General features: G+C 49.7%; 1 protein-coding gene across 1 annotated transcript in view; it reads left to right on the forward strand.

Annotated features, from left to right (window-relative positions):
* Window positions 1-23,342, forward strand: part of DNAH3 (dynein axonemal heavy chain 3) — a 108,465-nt gene that overhangs the window by 77,555 nt on the left and 7,568 nt on the right. Inside the window, exons 48-55 of the mRNA XM_074323111.1 lie at window positions 500-665; window positions 1,850-2,066; window positions 3,888-4,070; window positions 8,471-8,669; window positions 11,364-13,505; window positions 17,478-17,703; window positions 20,544-20,788; window positions 22,291-22,407. Coding sequence (XP_074179212.1) covers window positions 500-665; window positions 1,850-2,066; window positions 3,888-4,070; window positions 8,471-8,669; window positions 11,364-13,505; window positions 17,478-17,703; window positions 20,544-20,788; window positions 22,291-22,407 — 3,495 coding nt within the window. The remainder of the gene's footprint in view (window positions 1-499; window positions 666-1,849; window positions 2,067-3,887; window positions 4,071-8,470; window positions 8,670-11,363; window positions 13,506-17,477; window positions 17,704-20,543; window positions 20,789-22,290; window positions 22,408-23,342) is intronic.

Genomic DNA, 23,342 nt, shown 5'->3' on the forward strand with positions numbered 1-23,342 from the left:
ACTTGGGCGTCACGCTTTCTCTTAACTCATTGAGTCTAAATGAAACAATGAATGAAATTTAGGGCACAGAACCCCAAATCTGTGGCTGGATGGAGATGGGTCAGTAACAAGCTGATGCCCTGCCCCCTGCCCCTAGTAGCTTCTATAAGTAGCTACATATGTGGCATCTACGCCTCCCTTATGTCTAAGTGGATCACGGGGTTAAAATCACTATGGCAAAGTGACTGAAGGACCTGGAAGCAACAGTAATGGGCACGGGAGACCCACCAGAAGGCCATTGGAATACACTGAATTCCCATCAGAAAGCTTAGTGAAAATATCCCATGATTCCCCTGTGTTTCCCAGGCACTCGTCAGGACTATCTATGCCTGTTGCATGCCTGGGTGCCAGCAGGAAACATGCCCACCCCTGGCCGCCAGAATCCTTGGCAGCACCCTCCTGCTTCCATGGGCATCCTTGCCTCGGAGGCAGGGCGCTAACGCAGTCTGTTTTTCATTAGCCATGAGCCCAGTTGGGGACGCCTTTCGGAACCGTCTGCGGATGTTCCCTTCCCTGATCAATTGCTGTACAATCGATTGGTTCCAGTCCTGGCCCACGGATGCCCTGGAGCTGGTGGCTAACAAATTTCTGGAAGACGTGGAGCTTGAAGACCGTATTCGGACAGAGTAAGTGTTAGCTGCGTGTTAGTTCCCTAGCCAAAGATTCCAAATGGAAAAATCCCCATGTTGGCTCTATTCTTGTTGTTAAAAGATTTCTCAACTTAGGTATAAAAAAGTCTTTATATGTCACCTGCCTGTATCCTTAGTGCTTAGCAGAGGCCTGGTACGTAGTAGGTCCAGTTGCAGCTTACTAAATGACTGAATGGAAAATGAAGAAGGAGGCAGGGGTCAGCATGTTCCTGGCTTCAAATTCTATTTTACGAACTTGGAACTTTGTTCTGTAGGTTGGAAGCCCCTTAACTTGATCTGTAGGCTTATGAATAGATTTCAGCGGGTCACTGAATGTAAATGGGGGAAAATCACATCTTCGTTTCCACTGACATCTGACTGGTATTTTGCATTCCCTTCAGTGATGAATGTTGGCAGTAAACCCAGCAGGAACAGCAGGACCTGTGCTTGTTACCCATAGGAATCATGGTTATTTGCATAACTCATTTAGTCATTACAGATGCCTCATTATATAATTTCCTTCAAAACAGCTTTTAGACACGCTGACCAATCTTTGTATTTAATGCAGCAGTCAGCAAACTGTGACCCATAGGCCAAGTCCCAGGCACAGCCTGCTTTTGTACATAAAGTTTTATTGCAGCCATGCTCTTTTTTCGCACTATAGCATCAGAGCTGAGTGGTTGCTACAGAGACCACAGGGCCCACAAAGCGCAAACTGTTTACACGCTGGCCCTTTCCGGAAAAAAAGTTTGCTGACCCCGATTTAATGCATTGATAAAAAGCACATACATTACTATAAAACATTTAGTTTTTAAACTATTTTGAAAACGATTTCAGCATCATTGTTTTCCTTTGTAATCATATATATTTTACTATATTCATTTAAAAACATTATTCTGCAAAGTCCAGAGGGTTCACCAGACTGCCAGAGATTCAGAACTCCTGCGTAAGCCCCGGTGATTCATCAAAGTGATCAGAGATGGAAATGACTTGATCAGAGATTATTCTAGTAGGAATACGTGCCTCCCCAACCCTTCTGGCGGCTCTGTCGACCTGCCTCCGAGAATGTGGGCTTCCCGCAGGTCACACTCAGTGTACCTTCTTCTCACGTCCTCACATCGGTGAGCAGAGCTGAGCTAGTCCCCTCTGGGCCTGCCTAACCCCCTTCGTGCCCTCGGCAGGGTCATCTCCATGTGCAAGTATTTCCAGGAGAGTGTGAAGGAGCTGTCACGCGAGTATTACAGCACACTTCGCAGACACAATTACGTCACCCCCACCTCGTACCTCGAGTTGATTCTCACCTTCAAGACGCTCTTGCAGAGCAAGAGGCAGGAGGTGGATACGATGAGGAACCGCTACCTGACAGGCCTGCAGAAACTCAACTTCGCAGCTTCCCAGGTGAGCGCTCAGAGTAGATCAGGGACAGAGCGGCGGCAGGACTTGGCAGAGGCAGCAAGCCACTTGCTCAGCATTCAAGAGGCCCCCCAAAAAGACAGCGTCTGACCCTGCCTTTGCAGACCTCACCTCACTTGCCTCCGCTGAAACCTGGCCCTGTGCCATTCTGTCTTTATTCAAGATTTTGACATTTTGTTCATCATGGGTCTTTTTGCATTAATTTAGACTTAAAATATTGCACTAAAAACACTATTCATCTTGAGTACTGAGTTTTTTGGTGCCCCCTTACACTTCATGCCCAGGGGGAGTGCCTCACTGTCCCCCACACTAGCCGTGGCCCTGGCCGCTGTCAGTGGGGAATTGGGCAGAATAAGGCCGTGGTGAAGAGCAGAGTTTTGTGGAGTCAGACAAATTCCGGCCACAGATTCTGGCTCTCCAGCTTCCCAGCTATAGAATCTTGAAGCTCTGGGGCCCTCAGTTTTCTCTTTTATTAAAAAGGTGATAACAGCCTTTGTTTCCTAGGGCTATTAGGAAGGTTCACTGAGCTGACACAAGTACAAAATGTCTGGCATATGAATTAGTAGTTCATTTGTGCTTGGAGCCACTTGACAAAGCAGTTAAAAATGAGAGCCATGTCAGACATAAGTATTCAGCACCTGGAAAGATCTGACGCCACTGAGTGGCTTGCTGTAGGTCGACCTGCTGCTGAGGGCAGCAAACGCACCAACACCGCGGCACAGAACAGGAGCCACGTCACGGTGTCCCCCGACCCCCTGCTCTTGGGCTGCTGGGTCCGACCCAGGGTCCCTCGTGTTTAGAAAGATGTTGAAAAGGGTGAGCAGACAGTGTTTCCAGGAGCAGCAGGAGGACCTTAGCCAGACGAGACCAGGACAGGACGGCGGCAGGTAACATGCTTGAGCCCTCCCTGTGCCCAGCGTCATGTATTAGAAAACACTGTTATATCTCCGTGTTCCACACACAAACCAAGACTCAGAAGCCAGCTGACTGGCCCGTCATCACGCAGCCCCGTGAGGAGCCCCTGCTAGTGGTGGGGCCAGAACAGAGACTCGGGTGGGCATGACTCCAGGGCCTGTGTTCCCAACCACGCCAGCATACAGTGCTTCTCTCACACGGGCTCACTGTGGGCAGTGCGTGCAAGGTCGTGAAACCCTCTTCACACAAGTATCTGAGCCGCCTAAGAAGGCAGCCAGGACCAGTGTGGAAAACCACATGGGGTAAATTCCAGCTCTTCCTCAGGAAAATCTAATAAGGTATTTAGTTGTCTGAAAATGGAGCAACTCCCCTGAGAGGTGGTGAGTTTCCCATCATTAGAGGTGTTTAAGCAGTGGCCAGAAAAATTGCTTGGCAGGAATGCTTTAGAGAGAATCAGACTGGTGGGGAAAAGTGGCCTTGAGAGTTCCTTTTGTCCCAAGTATCTCAGCCATAGATATGTTTCCTTCACAGCCTTAAAGTAGGGTTTCCCCTCTAACTTGTTGGGTTTCCCCTCTAACTTGTTGTTTGTTCTATCTCTCCCTGCCCCCAACAGTAGAAAGTGGGGTCAAGGCAGGAGGAACACCTTTTAAAAATTTTTAAGTTTACGGTTATATGTCTATGCCTAGTGCAGTGCCCAATAACTATAGTACATTGTAGGAACTCAGTTGCTACGTATTGAAAGATCAAAGAGGTAAAGTCCAGCCAACAAAAACATTCCATGTTAAAATCACTAGTATTCGCTGCATATGTCATCGGTTGGAGAAGGGTTTCGACTCAGCCGCTGCACTGCCATGGCTGAGCCTGACCCTCCCACCCCTCTCTCCGTGGCAGGTGGCGGTCATGCAAGTTGAACTGACGGCCCTCCAACCCCAGCTCATCCACACCTCCGAGGAGACTGCCAAGATGATGGTGAAAATTGAAAGGGAGACGCGAGAAGCCGATGCTAAGAAACTTCTGGTGCAGGCAGATGAAAAAGAAGCCAACGCCGCTGCTGCCATTTCTCAAGGAATCAAGGTACCAAGGGCGGGAGGGATGGGAGGCGCCAGCGTCTTGTGGGCGCGTCCGCTGTGTCTCTAGAGCCTGACAGTCCTGCAGAATGTGTGCGGGCACGCCCATCTTGCAGATGAGAAAAGAGAGGCTTGAAAAGGGGAGGCGACTAGTAAGTGATGAAACAAGTCTTCCTGACACCTGGTCCTCCCCAGGAAGCATTATTGTTTTCCAAATACTCTCCTCTCACTCAGAGTCGTGGCCTACAAGGCCCAACAGGTGTAACCTCATCTCTTCCCACTTGCCCCTCATTGACTCTGCTCTGCCCCTTCCGGCCTTCCCGATGTTCCTTAAACAAACACAAGGCAAGCTCCCACCCCAGGGCCCTTGCACTGACTGTTCCCTCTGCCCAGAACGCTCTTCTTCCAGATTAGATTTCACATATCTCTTCCTCCTCCTCCACATTTTTGCTCAGATGTGCCTGGCATGTCGTAGAGGTGGAATACATATTTGTCAAATGACAGACTGTTCATCCTAGAGGACCCCATTTGAAGGTGATTCTTATACTAACAAAGAATAGTCCTGGGATGGGCTTCACCTACCCTCAGCTATTAGAAGAAAATCTGATGAACATTCCTGCGATGTCACATATTTCTCAAAGCACTTGCAAGTACACACGTACGTTTGGAATCGCAGCTGCCTTGGATGTAGGAATGGCGGGTATCGGTACCTGAACGTCAGCGGCACTGAGCTTCACTACTGGGTGAAGCAACTCTCAGGGAGGCACCGCTGGTAGTCAGAGGGATTAGAACCAGGGGTCGTGGCACCTGTGTAAGGGGCTTGTCCCTGCGCGCCCATTAGCAGCCAGAACATTCTTTTGACCGTTCTTCCAACAAGAACTTGAACAGAAAGTAGGCTGCGTCTGGCTTATAGGACAGATAAATACTGGGGCACTTCCTAAAAACGACAGGCTTCCACACTGGCTCTTCTCCAGGGAGTCCCAAGACCTGGCCTCTCCTAGATGTCCTTGGGCCCAGTCCTGGTCTCAGAGTCACACCATGAGCGCCCTGGGTAAGAGAGGCTCGCTCATGGTCCTGGTGGCACAGGCGGGAGGCCAGTGGAACTATCAAAGACGGTGAGCACCAGGCACCCAGAGCCATAACCCAGCAGGAGATCGGCCCTCCTAGAACGAGATGATGGTAATAGCGGCTACTTACTGCACCGTGTGCTTTCTACCGTCTTCTTTCACTTAACAAGTGTTTACGGAATGCCTGTTATGTGCTCCCACTTTTCTAGGCAGTGGGAAAAGCAGACTGGACAAGACAGGCCAAATTCTTTCCCCCGTTGAGACTGTGTTCACCTCTACTTGGTCTGCATCTCCTTTTAGCATCCTAAGTGTCCTGCAAGGCAGGCAGTATCCTTCCCAGTTTATACGTGAGGAAATCCTGGTCTAAGAACGTAAATAACTTCTCCAAGGTCATAAGCTACCAGGTGACTGAATCAGCTCTCTGGTTCAGAACCCTGCATTTGTCCATGATTCCAAAATTGCAAGCTGGCAGCTGCAGAACGCACGGGCTCTGTGATACACACAACATTTTTCATTAATCTTGGAATAATGACCAAGTTTGAACATCAAGAGATTTCAAGTGAAATTTCTAAAATTTCTGCTTTCCTTAGAACAACAACAAAACAAACCAAGCGTCTGGCAACATCCGGCCTGCGTGCCTGGGTCTCACCCATGGCGTTGGCTGGACAAAGCCCCAGCCAGCCCACTTCCCTCGTGCCCATCGCTGGCCTGGCTCCTGCAGGTGCATGAATTTATAGCTCCTCCCTGGTTTTCTTCGAGAATCAGGCACCTCAGGGCTCAGTATTTACCCAGTTGCCTCACCTGTAAAATGCGGATATTAAGAGGAGAACGTGTAAACTTGTACCAGATGTCCAGCACACAGTCAGAGCTTAATGGCCCACGTTAGCTCTTCTCTAAAATGGATGTTCTTTACCCTGTGCCAAGTGGACCTGCCTGTCTGGTAAAGGCAGGCTCTTGCCACATGTGGGCACATCCCAGCCAGGATTCTGCTCTGCATTGTCACGGGACGTTGCTGGAACAGGAGGAACGCGAGAGGCAACATGAGGCTTATAGGAGGTGACCCACCAAGCCCATTCCTGGGCAATCAATGGCCAGCTCAGGTTTTGGTGTGAAGGGTGAGGTCTCGTGCTCTGCCGTCCCATCCCTGGGCTGGGAGTGACATCCTCGAGGTGAGTTAGGAGAGGAGGAAACGAACCTGGGCTCACTCCGAGTTTTCCTAAGGCTTCTGTGGGGACCAGAATCCTTTCCTGAACCTCTCGGGGTACAGTCCTTCTCCATGTGAAGACTGCTGATTTCCTATAACCTCCTCGCACCCTTAGAAACGAGATAACATGGGAGCATGCCCAGCATTGCCAGGGGAGTCCAGACTGAGATTGAGGGACGGCCGAGAAAGACTCGGGTCCCAAATGCTTGCTTCACAAGTACAACGGTCGGCTTAAATGGGTCCATTCTTTTTAAGCAGATGAATCGTTTCTTTTTCCCCTAATGAGGAAAATAAATGATGCCAGAATGTCTGCAGACTTGGCTACATTTCATCAGAGGGCACTGAGATTCACATCTCTCACATAGCCCTGCTAAGCCACAGGGGTCATTTTTAATTATTATGTTTTTCATTATAGAAGCAAATGACCTAACAGTAATAACACGTATGGAAGAATTTTCAAGTCATGTTTAATACCTATTCGGTTTTTCAGTTTTCCCTCTAGTCCCAGTCTGTACATGCCATGGACCGTTTTATGTTATTGCAATCATAGTATGCTTGCTGTTTGCGTTGTGCTTTTTTTATTCCCTTAACATCCTATCACACGTTTCTCTCCAATATGTCACAGAGTGATTTTAATGACCATTTTAAGTAGGTGCTTCACCCATCAAGTAGCCGTTCTCCTGTTGGGCATTGAAGCCTATTGCTTCCCACCCTGTTTGCAGTGTTTCTAGATTATAAACCAGAGTTTCTCAGCAGAACTGCATGTCACAGTCACCTTTGGAGTTTTGAGGTGCAGGTGCCCAGACCCCACCCAGGCTGGCTGACTCAGTCTGTGGGTGTGGGGCCTGACGGTGGGGCTGCTTAGGTGCCCTTAGTGACTCGGAGGCAGAGCCAGGGCTGAGAATCACTGTGACAGGTGATGGTACAATTACAGCCTTTTCAAGTCACCTGGAAAACAAGCTTGCTGGAACCCAGGCCTTGCCCCTTGGGAAAGGGGCAGAGTGACCGGGCCACAGGGATGCACGAAGAGCATGTGGGCCCCTGGTCGTCTGGCAGGTTCTAAGCAAGCGACACAGAACTATCTCTCCCCTTCCTCTCCCCCTCTCCCTCCTCTTTCCCTCTCTCTCTTTCTCTCTTGGATTTGGTAGTTGGACTACTAAGTCATCTATGAGGTCCCTTCCAGTTCTAAAAGTCTTATAATGTTAAGCTTTCTTTAAAAAAAAATTGAGATAAACTTCACATACCATTAAGATTCACCCTCTTAAATGACACAGTTCAGTGGTTTTTAGTACGTTCACAGAGCTGTACAGCCACCAGCCTTCTCTAATTCCGGAACATTTTCATCACCCCAGAAGGAAAACCCCATGCCTCCCTCTCTTCAACCCATGGCAAACCCTACCCTACCTTCTGCCTCAATGGTTTTTCCTTCTTTGCACCTTTCACATGAATGGAATCCTGTAGCATGTGGCATTTTCTGTCTGGCTTCTTTCACTCGGCACAATGCTTTCAAGGTTTATCTGTGTTGTGACATGAATTGGTACTTCATTCCCTTTTTGTGGCTGAATAATATTCCATTGTGTTAATTTTGTTTTTAAATGAAGGAATAATGGACACACTGTCTTCTTTGCCCAGAGCGCCCTACCCAGCTCTAATCTCTAGCCCTGTCCCTCATCCTGAAACGCCACCCTGTTCCCAAGCTTCCCCCATCCCTGACTGCACCCCTCCCCACGGCTGAGCTGCAGTACACCCTGACCGTCACCCCATGCTGACCTCCCCCACCCCCATGCCTTCCTCTGCCCTGGCCTTGCCTTTACCCTACTCCCACCTGTCATTCATCCTCTAACCCTCATCCTCCATCTGTCATCCTTGATCAGTAGGTGTGAAGTCACCCCCTCATATATCTCTTGGGAATTTGTTAAAATCCAAAACTTGATTTGTTAAGATCGCAGACCAGGTGACTTCTTAAATGTCCCAGGCACCCAACTGCGGGCCCCAAAGGACCGTGTGCACCGCCATACACTCGGAGCCCCGGGCAGGGCGCCTTCCTGGGGTCAGGGTGTGCCCTCTTCCCCGGCTTTCTCCAGGAGCAGAACTTCCTCCCCCCACCGTGCCCTTTTGTCTCTGTGCTGCCTGCAGGATGAATGTGAGGGGGACCTGGCAGAGGCGATGCCAGCCCTGGAAGCTGCTCTCGCTGCACTCGACACCCTGAACCCATCTGACATCTCGCTGGTGAAGTCGATGCAGAATCCCCCAGGCCCTGTGAAGCTGGTCATGGAGAGTATCTGTGTCATGAAAGGGCTGAGGCCAGAGAGGAAGCCGGACCCCAGTGGCAGCGGTAACCCCCTCCAGCACCCCACCCCACCCCACCCCAGGCCCCTGCGCAGTGTGCGGAGTCTTGGAGGAAAGGAGACAGGCGCCAGACATGCATATGCACCAAAGAGCTCTCTTGTGTTTCTCCACTGTCCTCTGTTCTCCCCCGCGGTCGGGGGAAATGGCAGTGTCTTAGGTGAAGCCGCGCTGAGTCAAGGCCCCTGCCTGCAAATCATTGCAGAAATGAAGGTCATGAAGAGAAAAGGACTAATGTGGTGCAAGCACACACACAGTGCTGTGTGGGTGAGAGGGAGAGAGAGAAACAGAAAGAGAGACAGACTGCAATGGAGAGAGACCCAGACATCTAAATGCGAGCGTGTGTGTGCGCACACACAGACACAAAGAGACAATAAATGGGAAGAGAGATCAGGAGGGAGAGAGATTAGGAATGAGACAGAGACAGGGAAACAGAGCGCGAGGAAGGATGGGGGAGGGAGAGCCTCATGCACACACGGCAGAGACAGAACGGGAGAGAGATGGAGACAGACCCAGAGACACAGGGACACACACGTATAGAGCGAGTGAGAAGAAGGGAGACAGAGGCAAGAAAACAAAGACACACAGGGAGGGAGAGGTGGGGTCGGGTGGAGCGTGAGCTGGTAGAGAGGAGTTAGAGGGCAAAGGGAGGCCAACACAAACTGGAAGGGAAGGTGGGGAGACAGGGATTCTGAGACTTAGAAATGGGGAGAGAAGGATGGGGGAGGGGAGGGAGGAGGGAAGAAAGCTCCTCATGTAATCGAGCCTAGACGCAGTAATAGGTGAATATTCAATCTCCTTACAATCTGAAGTGGACGTAGCGTCTTGTGTCGAGGCCCGTGTCCTAGAACCAAACAGGAATTCTGGCTTCTGCCTCCCGTTGGTCAGCAGTCCCTCTTCCCTGGCCAGTTGGAGGCCAAAACCCACATAAAGAAGACACGGAGGTGAGCAGGAATGGATAAGCAGGGAGTGGACTTCACAAGAGCATTCTTCAGGCAAGCAGCTGGGCTGTGACAGGTCGGCCTGGGCAAGGATAAGCTGGCCAGCACGTGACCCGGGGCACAGCCGAGAGTCACCTGGGAGGGAGCATGAGGGATACGGCGCCAGGTGCTGGATCCTAGAGATCCCTAACCCCTTGGCCTGGGGGTGGCCCGAGCGCTAGTATTTGTAAAGCTCCTGGGTGGGCCTCAGGGGCCGCCAGGGCCGAGAACAGCACACAAAGCCTGGCCAGGTCCCGAAAGTCAGTACTCGTCTCGGATCAGGAATGCGCAGGACACATCGTTTGCCTTTCTTACTTCACACTTAAAGCAAATGGTGTGTAATATTCACTTCACCCACAGAATTTAGCCTGTCTATTGGGATGGAGCAAAAGAACAATTGAATGAGTTTTGGGGGACCTTGAATTTAAACGAAGCTGCTCATTTTCCTGAAGGCAAACAAAAACCTTCAGGGGAAATATCTGTTTGTTGTGTTTGCATTAAGAACGGGACACATTTGCCTCGTTTTACTCACCGTGATGCCTCAAGTACCACATTTTTGGATGAGCCTGAGCGTGGCAAGTGTTTGCAGAGCCAGGAACTGCCCTGGGATGAGAGCAGGGCTCAGTCAGTCAGTCAGTCCTTGGCATGATGGGTGCTAATGAGAATGAGGGCCCTGCTTCATTCGGGGGCCACAGATGACTTTCTGTCCAGTTGCTGGCGTCTTCCCCATCCTTGCTTTCTCTCGGGCCTCACCCACTCACTCACGAGGAGGACTGGTTAGGTTCCATCTAACTTACCTCCCAGACTTGAAAAAGAATCTTCAGAACGCATGCCCACGGCTCGTCTGCCTGGTCCATCTGTGACGGGGATAAGGGGCCACATTCCTTCAATGCATATTTATTGGTAACGGAGTTACAGGCACTGAGCCAGCGGGTAGTCACCACAGCAGGAGTTCACAGCTTAGCGGGAGAGGCAGACAATGAAAAGTAAACAAAAAGGGCTCATTGCGATAAATGCTAGACAGGGAATGGGCGTTCTAGCCGCTGAGATGAAAGAAAATGTTAGGGAAGGGCTAGCGGGGCCTGCCTTAGAGAGGGACATCTGTGGAAGTAGCTTGAAAACGAGCCTGAAGTCAGGTCAGGAGCCAGCTAGACGCCACTTGGAGTCTGGGTAAAGGGCTCACGGTAGGGAAGCACTTGGGGTCATCGAGGAATTAAAAGGAGGCCCTTTGGGACTGAAGTCAGGGAGCGAGGCAGAGATGAGGGGGGTGAGGTCAGTGGGCCTCCCAGACCATGTGGAGGAACTTCGATGTTTTTATTGAGATTTTATATTTTTAGAGCAGCTTTAAGTCACATCAGAGCGATTTCCCACATCCCCCTGCCCTCCCCACATGCGCAGCCTGCCCTACGAGAGTGGGACTCTTGTGACAACTGATGAACCTGCATTAATACACCAGTGTCGCCGTACGTCCACAGCTTGTATTAGCACCTGCTCTTAGTGGCGTACGTTCGCTGGGTTTGGACGAGTGTATAATGACACGTGTCCGTCATTATGGCGTCACACAGAGTCGTTTCACTGCCCTGAAAACCCTCAGCAGGAGCTTGAGTTTTTTTGCCAGATATGAAGAGTAGTCACCGCAAGTCTTTACGTCTCAGCCAGAATGTCTTAATAACAATCTCATCTCTGTTTTGCGTCCCAAACAGGTAAAATGGTAGAAGATTATTGGGGGTTATCAAGGAAGATTCTCGGCGACCTGAAATTCTTGGAGAGCCTTAAGACGTATGACAAAGACAGCATCTCCCCAGTGGTCATGAAGCGGATCCGGGAAAGGTTCATCGATCACCCCGACTTCCAGCCAGCCGTCATTAAAAACGTGTCGTCTGCCTGCGAGGGGCTGTGCAAGTGGGTGAGGGCCATGGAGGTGTACGACCGCGTGGCCAAAGTGGTGGCCCCCAAGCGGGAGCGGCTGAAGGAGGCCGAGGGCAAGCTGGACATCCAGATGCAGAAGCTGAACCAGAAGCGAGCGGAGCTGAAGCTGGTGGAAGACCGCCTCCAGGCCCTGAACGACGACTTTGAGGAGATGAACACCAGGAAGAAGACCTTGGAGGAGAACATCACGATCTGCTCCCAGAAGCTGATCAGGGCCGAAAAACTGATCAGCGGTCTCGGGGGCGAGAAGGACAGATGGACGGAAGCTGCCCGGGCGCTGGAGGTCTGCTATACTAACCTGACGGGGGACGTGCTGGTGTCCTCGGGAACCGTGGCTTACCTGGGGGCCTTCACCGTGGATTACCGGGCCGAATGCCAAACGCAGTGGCTGGCCCAGTGCAAGGACAGGGCCATCCCCGGCTCCCACGACTTCAGTCTCAGCAGCACGTTAGGGGACCCCGTCAGGATCCGCACCTGGCAGATCGCTGGGCTGCCCGTCGATTCCTTCTCCATCGACAATGGCATCATCGTGTCCAACTCCAGACGCTGGGCCCTCATGATCGACCCTCAGGGGCAGGCCAATAAGTGGATCAAGAACATGGAGAAAGTGAACAAGCTGTCCGTCATCAAGTTCTCGGACACCAGCTACGTGAGGACGCTAGAAAACGCTCTGCAGTTTGGCACCCCCGTCTTACTGGAGAACGTTGGAGAAGAGCTGGATGCCTTCATCGAGCCCATCTTGCTCAAGTCCACGTTTAAGCAGCAAGGCGTGGAGTACATGCGGCTGGGGGAAAACATCATCGAGTACTCCAAGGATTTTAAGTTGTACATCACCACCCGTCTGAGGAACCCCCATTACCTCCCCGAAGTCGCTGTAAAAGTCTGCCTCCTCAATTTCATGATCACCCCCTTGGGCCTCCAAGACCAACTGCTTGGCCTGGTGGCCGCCAAGGAGAAGCCAGAGCTGGAAGAGAAAAAGAACAAATTGATTGTGGAAAGCGCCAGGAACAAGCAGCAGCTGAAAGAGATCGAAGATAAGATCTTGGAGGTCCTCTCCCTGTCCCAGGGCAACATCCTGGAGGACGAGACCGCCATCAAAGCTCTGTCCTCCTCCAAACAGCTGTCTGAAGACATCTTGGAGAAGCAGGAGATTGCTTCGGTGACAGAAATGCAGATCGACGCGACGCGCTTGGGCTACAAGCCAGTGGCTGTCCACTCCGCCACCGTCTTCTTCTGCATCTCCGACCTGGCCCACATCGAGCCCATGTACCAGTACTCGCTGGCCTGGTTCCTGAACCTGTACGTGCTGTCTCTGGCCCACAGCCAGAAGAGCGAGCAGCTGGAGCAACGCATCCAGTACATCATCGAGCATTTCACCCTCAGCGTCTACAACAATGTCTGCCGCTCTCTGTTTGAGAAGGACAAGCTGCTTTTCTCCCTCCTGCTGACCATCGGCATCTTGAAAGAGAAGCAGCAGATGGATGAGGCCGTGTGGTACTTTCTCCTGACCGGGGGTGTGGCCCTGGACAACCCCTTCCCCAACCCCGCGCCCGACTGGCTGTCTGAGAAGGCGTGGGCCGAAGTGGTGCTCGCGTCGGCACTGCCCCAGCTGAGAGGCCTGATGGAGCACGTGCAGCAATACCCGCACGCCTGGAAGGTCATCTACGACTCGGCCTCCCCCCACGAGGAGAAGTTCCCCGGGTCTTGGAGGTTCCTGCGGGGACTGGAGCGGATGGCCATCCTCCGATGTCTGCGGCCTGACAAGATGATTCCAGCCGTCCGCGAGTTCATTGCTGAGCACATGGGCAACCCGTACGTGGAAGCCCCGACCTTTGACCTCCAGGGCTCCTACAGTGACTCCAGCTGTTGTGCACCGCTGATTTTCGTGTTGTCTCCGGGCGCAGACCCAATGGCAGGTAAGGCAGAAGGCATGGATGGATGACAGTAGTATGGCCCTCGCAGCAGGAGTCTCCAACTCAGATGGAGGTCAAGCAGTGAACAGGCTGAGGTGGGGCTGGGGCCACTTCTTCTGCCTGAAGGGCCGGCAGCTACTCAGCTCCCACATCTGGAAGCTAGGAAGGTGCCATCTGGTAAGGGGAGCCCAGGATGGCCAGATCACCTGAGTTTTCCAGAGACAGCAAACAATCCAGAAATCTCCCATTTTCACAGCCTGATAACTCATTCAAATGTTTTCTTAAAAATGTGGCGAGCTCCAACCCAGGGCTAGTGTAGCCTGCTGGCTGCTACTTTGTCACCTTTGCCTTCAACCGTTTTGTCTGACTGTTGCTTCTCTCAGCTAGGCTTTTCTCTCTTCTTTTAATGTTTTGAACAATTAATACTGTGTGTAATAAAACAAACAACGCAAATGTATAGGACTATGGCTCAACCGGGGCCATTTTGCCCCTTGAAGGGATGTTTTGCAAAGTGGGAAATCATTCTGCCCCAACTAGGGGATGCTACTGACATCTCGTAGACAGACGCCAAGGGTGCTGCAAAACACCCCGCACTGCACAGGACGGCCCCCCACCACCAAGGATTATCCTGCCCAAACTGTCAGTAGTGCCGAGATGGAGAAATCCTTGTGCCGAGTGGAAGGTACATCTTCCTCCCAACCCTCCCAGAAGTAACCGCTATTCCCAGTTTGCCTATCTTCCCAGAAGTCGTTTGTGCCTATTGAAGGGTATGAGGTGTTGACAGGAATAGATTCGTTTTCTGTTCTGTAGGGGGAATCTCAAAGCTTTATTTTTATCTGTTGCTGAATGAAAAAAAAAAAGATGACCAGAAATGCCAAGGGCGAGGCTGACCTTGTGTGAAAGCTGAGCGGCGTGACGAGTGCCCTGACCCATAGCCTGACCCAGATAGAAAGCCAGCACCTGCTTCTCGAAGGAAGTTCGAGGAGGGAACTGAAATGAACTGGTGCCCTTTCAGGTTCCTATACCTCAATGTTAGCGTCAAAGATCAACTCATGACTTCTTCCTGGAACCTCTGCTTTTTCCCTGTGTCCTTTTACGTGGCAGATATAAACTAGGGAAACTAGCGGGAACCAGCAAAGGTAAAGAAGAGAAGTAGGGGAAAGGTCAGAATATGGTCTGTCAGTGATGATGAGCTGAGGAGGAGGCCCGGTTACATCCCGGGGTGAGCAGAGCACATTCCTGGGCCCCACGCTGCAGGCTTGACCACAGTCGGCTGGGACAACACCCCAGGATACTTCCCAGGAGCTGCGCCCTCGTTGCGCCTCACCCAGGGGGCACATACTGTCTAGTTGTCTTTCTCTTCTGATTAAGATCGATCAGTGGCTCAAGCACTGTCAACGCGACCCGCGTCCGCACTCCCCCACCGCTTCCCTGAGAAAGTTTCCCATCAGCCTTGCATGTAATGGGACGGTTCTCCATCTTGCCTGCCCGTGAGGATCACCTGGGAGCTTTAAGGAAACTCTCCATGCCCAGTAAAACTAAAATCTGTGTGGGTGAGACCCAGGCATTGTGTTTGACAAAACTTTTTGGGGGATTCCAATATACGGCCCATACTAGGAACCACTGACTCAATGGTTTCAGTGGCCTTAGAAAATCATTACCCAGGTCCATGACTTCATTGGGGGCTGCAGGATGGCAGTACTTTAATTCTCTCATTCCTTCCATACCTAGTAGCTGGAACTCTTCTATAAAGAAGCAGTTTCCTTCGTCAGTTCCTCTGTTTACTCGGTTTTACTCTGAATCGTGTTCAAAAAGGACAGGCAGAGAGGATGTTTGATTCATTCTCTTCATTTACCAGCCTCCAGAGTAATGAATTGGGGCCTTAGTAACCTTCAAAGTTACTCAAGCAGTAAGGTTATTTTTGAACACATTGGATTTTCAGATACAGTGGTGCCTTCCTCCCCTCCCATCATTGTTCTCTTTGCTGCTCAAATGATTCAGTCTCTGGCTTGTGGAGGTACCTTCACGCCTCTGTCCTTTTCGCAGAACCCCAGTTGTTTTTGACAACATTCTTCCTGTATATGCCCCATATATTCCGGGCTCATCTTGTACAGACATTTCTCTGTTAGCCGAGACCATACCCAGGGTGCCAGGGGTGCCCGTTACCAGGGCTGAAAAATTGACTGTAGACCTGACAGTTCACGAATCTTCTTTTTAGCTGCTCTTTTAATCAGTGCTTTTGAGGTTTTATCTTCAGTGACCATGCTTTCCGTTTCTAAAAGTTTTATTTGTTTTGTTGCAAATCGATGTTTTTTCTCCATCGAACTCTAAATTTTATTATGCTTTGTGTTCCTTCTTTAATGATTTTCAGATGTGTTTCTTTTATGGTCTTTTTCAGAGGCTGTAATCATCCATTAGGGCTGCCACAACAAATACCAAAGACTGGGGGGCTTAAACAACACAAATGTATTTTCTCTCAACTCTGGAGGCTGGAAAGTCCAAAATGAAGGTGTCAGCAGGGTTGGTTTCTTCTGAGGCCTCTCTCCTTGGCTTGTTGTTGGCTGTCTTCTCCCTGTGTCATCTAGTTGCTATGTCTTCACATGGTCTCTCTTCTCTGAGAGGCTGTGTCCTAATCTCCTTCTCTTAGAGGGACCCCAGGCAGATTGGATCAGGGCCCCTGAATGACCTCATTTTACTTTAATCGCCTCTTTAAAGACCCCATCTCCAAATACAGTCACGTTCTGAGGTCCTGCGAATTAAGATGTCAGTGTCTGGACCTGGGATGGGGTGGGGGGGTGGGGGGACACTATTCGGCCCGTAACAGTGACCACATGTCATCCTTGGAGTATTCTCCCCATTGTCCCTACCAGCGAGGGATTTCCTCGTGTAGCTGATAGTTTTGCTCTTTTGTGGGGTGGTCAGGTTCTTGGGTTTTCAGTGCCGTAACAGAACAACGTTGCTCACACCCGACAGTGGGGCTCTGGGGGTGTCACCCTCTGGCTCAGTGCTGTGGGAGATTTCCAGCTTGGGAATCCCCCACCCAGGGTGCATTGCAGTGTTGCACCCCTCATGGCATTTGGTATAAGGCTTGCTGTTTTGATTCCTCACTGGAGAGTTTTTGTTCATTTTTTCCACCCGGGCTACCGGCCAGTGACCAGCTCCCACTCTGCTGCTTGAGTCAGTCGCCAGGCTTCTGGTTCTCCTAAACATGAAGGTGCAGCCCTTTGAGGATCCTATTTTGTCCAAAAGTCTCAGATCCAGCACCCTGCCTCCATTGGGTGCAAAGTCATGTCTACCTCCCATGCCAAACTCCAGCTGCTAGACTGGTTAAATGAATAAGGTACGGGGTTTTCAATGGTGAAATACTATGTAACCATGAAAAAGAATGAGGCCTTTAGATATGTACTGATGTGGAAAAGAGCTAATGAAAAAAGCAAAGTAGTATCCTACAATTCGTGTAAGTGCAATAGTATGTCTGCATTTATTGAAATGCATAAAATATGTCTGGAAGGATTCACAGACTCTAGTAACATTGGCTGCCTTGAGGGAAAGGCAGGTGAGAGAGACTAACTTGAAACTTCACTGTCCAAGCAACTGTGCTTCCCAGTGAAATAAATTTGTAAAAACCCAGTTCCTGGTGCCTTGGTTATGTGGACTCACTGCTCTAGTTTTGAGTTTCCTCTTCATTTTTGGCAGCTGGGAATTTCTCTCTTTTAAACTCTGATTTTTTTTTTCTACTTTGTGTAATTTTTTCCTTTAAATCAAGAATGTGTGTATTCAGAGCAAAAGAGGAATCATCATCTTACCTGAGAAATCTAAGCCTTCCCCAGAGATGTGCTTATTTTGTAATTAACAGAAACCAGTGAGTTTCTTTCTGAGTCCAGGATTTCATGTAAACTCTCCTGTGTTGTTGTTGTTCATATGGTCTCAGTCGGCTGACTCTCTTTCAAAAACCTCTTTTCTTCCTGGTCTCAGGACTGCTGAAGTTCGCTGATGATCTTGGCATGGGAGGGGCCAAAACACAGACCATCTCCCTCGGCCAAGGCCAAGGTCCTATTGCGGCCAAAATGATCCACACGGCCATCAAAGATGGGACGTGGGTGGTCTTACAGAACTGCCACCTGGCCACGAGCTGGATGCCCACGCTGGAGAAGATCTGTGAAGAGGTGATTGTTCCTGAGACCACCAACCTCCGATTCAGGTGAGACGCTGCCCCCCGCCCCCCACTGCCTCTCTCTGGGCCCCAACCTTGAGCTCCAGGTATCATGCTGGTGGCATGATGGGCGAGACATGATTCTACCCTTAAAAAGCAATGTTCTCACAGAAGGCAGCCCCTAGATGAACAATATTCATGTTCTAAGAAGAACCATGGAGCATAGAAAATGGAAGGGAAAGTCGGGGAAAGCCGTGGAGGACTGACTAGTGCTGGGGTTTTGCAGGATGAATAGGAGTTTGCCAGGAAGGACATTCCAATGAGAAGGGGCAGCATCTGTAAAAGCAAAGCTGCTCATTAAGGAAACACTGAGAAGTTATCCTATGACTCTGGGGTATATGTTGTGAGAACTTGTCAGGGGCAGGGGACAGGCAGTGTGTCCGGGAAGGTGGATTAAACGTCACCACATTAAAAATTATTTGTCTGTAAAAATAAAAACCTCACATGCAGTCTAGACACCATTCATTGTCCTTACTGTATCCTGTGTTTTCTTGGGCTCTGTGGACTTTTAATCAACATCATAACTAGCTATTTATTTTTTATGAACTTTAAAGCCCAGCAAGACTGGGCCTCGGTTTTTGCGTTTACAGAGTGATGAGATGAACCAGACAGACGTCACGGCCCCTTTCCACTCAAGTGTTCAGTGATTCTCTTATTCCAGGCCTAGGGTCAGCCAACAATGGCCTATGAGCCAAATCTAGCCTGCTGCCTGTTTTTGTGTAGCTTGCTAGGTAAGAACAGTTTTTACATGTTTAAATGGTTGAAAAAATCAAAAGAATAATATTTCATGACACATGAAAATTAGATGCAATTCAAATTTCAGTGTGCATAAATAAAGTTTTATTGAAATGCAGCCCTGCTCACTTCTATGTTGTCTACGGCTGCTTTCAAGCTACACCCAGTTGTGACAAGGTCCATGTGACCTGCAAAGCTAAAACATTTACTGTTTGATCCTTTACAGGAAAAGTTTGCGAACTCCTGCTCTAGGCAGCAGAGCTTGCTGGTTATTTTCATTTTAGTCATATCTTCCTGAAAATAGGAAAGTATTTGGTGTTTATTTACAAAGCCAGAAAGGTCATAGTTGATTATATTCATGTCAGACTCACGTAAGAGTGGAAGGGCAGACAGGGGGTGAGGCCCATTTGTTTCAAAATTTTATTTGGTTTGCGATGGTGAATTAATTCATTGATCATTAATGACACACTCAATGAAGAAAACATCATTCATGCCGACATTTATGGTCTTCTGTCATATGGTCCTAACCCAAAGGTCGTGAACTCAGGTGCCCACAGGAGCAGGAATGTAACATACACGCGTGAGGAAGATGAGGCACCAGAAACACTCCCCTTCTCACAGAACAGAAGCAGCCATCCAGGGTTCTCAGCCCCCGTGTTGGATGCAATATGGAGCGATGGGGACTGTAGCAAACTAGAAACATGGCCTGTACAGCAGAGCCGTGACCGCCTGACCCTAGCTGATCAGTGTCCTCGAGGAAGGCAGGCCTCTTGGGATCAGATTTTCTGATTATTTTAAAAGGAAGACGGGAATCCAGAAGCCCTAGATTTTTAGAAGTCAGCAACTACTTCTAAAACACGTTACAGCACTGCTGGTTTGCCTGGTGCAAGCTAAACATCACTCACCTGTAGCCCAAAGCCAGGCATCAGGCATCAGGCCTCTTCCCGCCCCCCTCCTCTCTCAGCCCTGGGCCCGGACACAGCAGCGTGCCCACCGGGCCTCACCACATCCCAACTTTCCCTCTTCAGGGCCTCAGACCGTGTCCTGTGTTTTTAATGACCTTCCATCCAAATCCACCTGCTGGAAACCTCTCTAATGTCTGGCCAAAAAAAGCGCCGCAAAATGAAACAAAACAGGATGCCACGGTGTGTGTGTAACTGGAGCTCGGGTAGGAAAAACAAACGAATACAAACCTCGAGGGCAGTGTGCCAAAATGTTACCAACCTGTAGGTGGTAAAACGAAGTTTTTTTCTTCTATGTATTTTACGTATGTCCCCATTTTTTCGTGGGCGTAGATACACTTTTATATTTTAAATAAAGAAACCTTCCATATTCTCAAATGCCATTTCCTCTATGCCAGAGGCCAGCAAACTTTGTGAAGAGCCGGATAGTATATGTTTTAGGCTTTGTGGGCCATGTTTTTTCAGTTGCAACTATTCAACTCTGCATGAGAGCAGCCATCAATAACATGTCGGTGAAGGGGCAGAGCCAGGTTCCAATAAAACTTTATTTACAAAAACAGGCTCTGATCATAGTTGGCAGACTTTGCTCTGCCCAACGCATGGAAACCTGTCTTCCCATGGACCCCCCACAGCCCATTATTTCCTTCCCTCCCTTCAGTCTCGATTGTATAATGCCTTGTGCTCTGTGTTGCATTCTGTGTGCTTGTCCAGCCCTGTTTCCTCCCCTAGCAGCGAGGCTGTGAGTCTCTGGACACTAGGAACAGTGCTCTGCTCGCTTCGGCCCCTCCTGGGGTGCCGGATGTAAGACTTGACCGAAACAGGTGCTCAGGAAGTCCCGTGGTGACTCGGACAGCGGCCTTGGAGGCGGGGTCCCCGAGTTCACCTCTCTGTTCAGTTGCTTCTAAGTGAAAACCCCCTTGATGTCTCCATACCCGTTTCCTCCCTGGTGACAAGGACAGCAAACCCCTCCACATAGAGTGGCTGTGAGGATGAAAGTAAATGAAGGGACATTAATCTCTCACCATGGGGTTTGCCATCTAGTAGTACTTAATGAATGGTGGCTTTAATTTTTTTCCCTGTTTTTCAATTTAACTTGTTGCGTTGCTCTAGTTAGGTCTGTTGTTCTTCCAGACTCTGGCTAACCAGCTATCCATCCGAGAAGTTTCCAGTCAGCGTCCTCCAGAATGGGATCAAAATGACCAACGAGCCCCCCAAAGGGCTCCGTGCCAACCTTTTGCGATCCTACCTCAATGACCCCATCTCGGACCCCATGTTCTTCCAAAGCTGCACAAAGGCGGTGATGTGGCAGAAGTTGCTGTTTGGCCTTTGCTTCTTCCACGCCATCGTTCAAGAGAGGAGGAACTTTGGACCCCTAGGTACGATCCCTGGGGGACCCCTGGGGACAATCACAGACGGACGCAGGTGTGTGCTCGAGTTGGTCCTCGGATGGGGTTGCCAATAAAATACGGTGTAAGTATGTTCCGTGTGACATTTGGGACATACATATACTAATCTGAAATGAAAATTTCACTGAGTGTCCTGTATTTTTATTTGATAAATCTGGCAACCCTATGAGCAGGTCAGCGTCCATGTCAGGGAAAGAGGTATTGCAGCAAAATCAGAGGTCCCCTGATCGCCGAAGTGACAATGAGAAGCTGGTAGGCCCTTCCCTTTGGCAACTTGGACTATTTCAGGCACAACAGCCATTCTCCAGGGAGTGTCAGCAGGTGATTTATAACATTCTAGGTAGCTCTCTTTTACATGTGCACAACAGTGAAAGAACTGTAGCTGGGACATTTGTCTGTGCTTCTTCTTAACAATAGAAAAATACATTTCTTTACTAACGTACCAACCATGACTTAACTTAATGCTAACCTAGTACTCTTCGTTAGAGCAGCTCCTCGAACTGCTAAAAACAGGTCCCGTATCATCGTGCTTTAAGGTTGGATTACCCGTCTCACCCACAAACTGCCTTGGATTCTGTTCAGCAGCCTTGAAATGACCCTCCTCGGTACTGTCAGCCATGCTTTTGGGTTGGAGGAGGAGGCAATTGTCCTCTTGTGGATTCTGGCATCTTCTTCCTTTCCTTCTACCTACACACTTTGGTTCCAGTTCATCCCCCAGACCGGCGGAGCCTTCCACTGCGGGGTGCAGGGACCACACAGCCAAGGCAGGCACTCGCTTTGCATCTGCCGTTCACCCACCACGTCCTCCCACCTTGCCAGGCCTCCAAAGAGCCGTGCAACAGTTTGGTTTGCAGCCAGCTGCCCTGTTGTGTTTTCTTTGCCAGAACACAAATTTTAGCACTTCGTTATCTTTCCCTTTGAATGTGAATGTTTAGGAGGACGTGAATGTCTCCATTGACAAGCACAGGCCCCACCATCCCTTTTCTCTTTTCCAGGCCCAGCTCACACGCTTGTGTCACGGGTCCAGCCCCCCTGGGCATTTCTCATTATACCCTTGTAAATACAAGAGGGACTTCCTTCAAGGCCAGCCACCCAGTTCTCCCATGACCACGAGGAGGGGAATTCTCAAAGCTGCCTTGGTTCTGCCGCCCAGCCATACATACTGCTTTCTCGCTAGGCTTTGGTGCTGTTTTTGGAGCTCTGTGCATTGCCACAGTATTCCAGCCGGGGCGCATAATTCTCATTCCACAAATCCCAGGATGTTAACATCTTCCTTAACAAATGGGGAGCTCCATCAGGAAACTGGTTTTGGAATGGATGTTTTCTCGGGCGGAATGTCAAGGCAAATACTTGGGCTGGTGCTTGATTCATGGGGCTGAGCTTGAGCTTAACCCCTCCAGCTACATCTCCGAGTGGAAACTGAGAGCTCTCGGCCCTGAATGAAGCCTCTCATTTTTCTCTGCCTCATGCAGGTTGGAATATTCCTTATGAATTCAACGAATCCGACCTGCGGATCAGTATGCGGCAGACCCAGATGTTTCTGAACGAGTATGAGGAGGTGCCGTTCGATGCTCTGACCTACCTGACAGGTACGTGTGGGAGGGGCCCGTGCAGCTGGGAACCTCCAGTGTCAGACCCCCCCCGCCTGCTCCTCTCCTATCTCCAGTCATTCATTTGCTCACTCATTCTTTGAGCTCTCACTAATGCTGCTCACCATGCTGGATTTTGTAAAACGTAACAACAAAATTAAGATATAATCCCTACTCTCAAAGGCTTCACAAGGAGAGATATTTTTTTAAAAAATGACAATACAGTGATAAGTTCAACAAGAGAAACACTTATAAAGGAGAAAGGCAGCCCAATGATGAAATCTCAGGGATGGGGCAAGGGATAGCCATGGAAAACCTCATGAAGGCATAAAGATGGGTTTTGAGGGATGAGTAGGAGTTTTATAAGTGGGAGAAGAAAGGGGGTAGGCAGTGGGAGGGAGGAAGGAGAGGGACCCTAAGGTGAAAAGAAAACCTGGTGCTTTATGTCAAAGCAACCCAATAAGCAGAATCCAACATTTAATGGACTTGGTCACTGCCCTCAAGGACAAAATAGAGATGTGCCAGCGGAATGCAATACCATGTTCAGAAGTCGGAGGGAAAACCCAGCTTCTTCAAGATTACACACAAGTTCCGTCCTGAGCTCCATATGTTAAGGGTTTGTCTGGACCCTCTGCCCCGTCACGTGGCAGGCGCTTTGCATACATGGTTGACGTAAGAAGCGTCCATCCCTGTAGAAAATTTTTATAAGAACTTATTTGAGACAAGAGAGGATACGCCTGGAAACAAGATCTCAACAGACTGAGAAGAATGCTTCTCAGAATAACAGTTTGCAGCTTCTTTTATGCATTTGGAATTCAGAAGGGAAATTAAGGAAGACGATATGGAGGTGGGAGAAAGCAAGGCGGGGATTGGACTACAGGGTAGTTTACAAGGCCAGGTGCTCTTTTGAGGGTGGTCCCACTTATGTCAAAGGT

Source organism: Rhinolophus sinicus, linkage group LG18, assembly GCF_036562045.2.
Source record: "Rhinolophus sinicus isolate RSC01 linkage group LG18, ASM3656204v1, whole genome shotgun sequence".
Taxonomy (NCBI): Eukaryota; Metazoa; Chordata; class Mammalia; order Chiroptera; family Rhinolophidae; genus Rhinolophus; species Rhinolophus sinicus.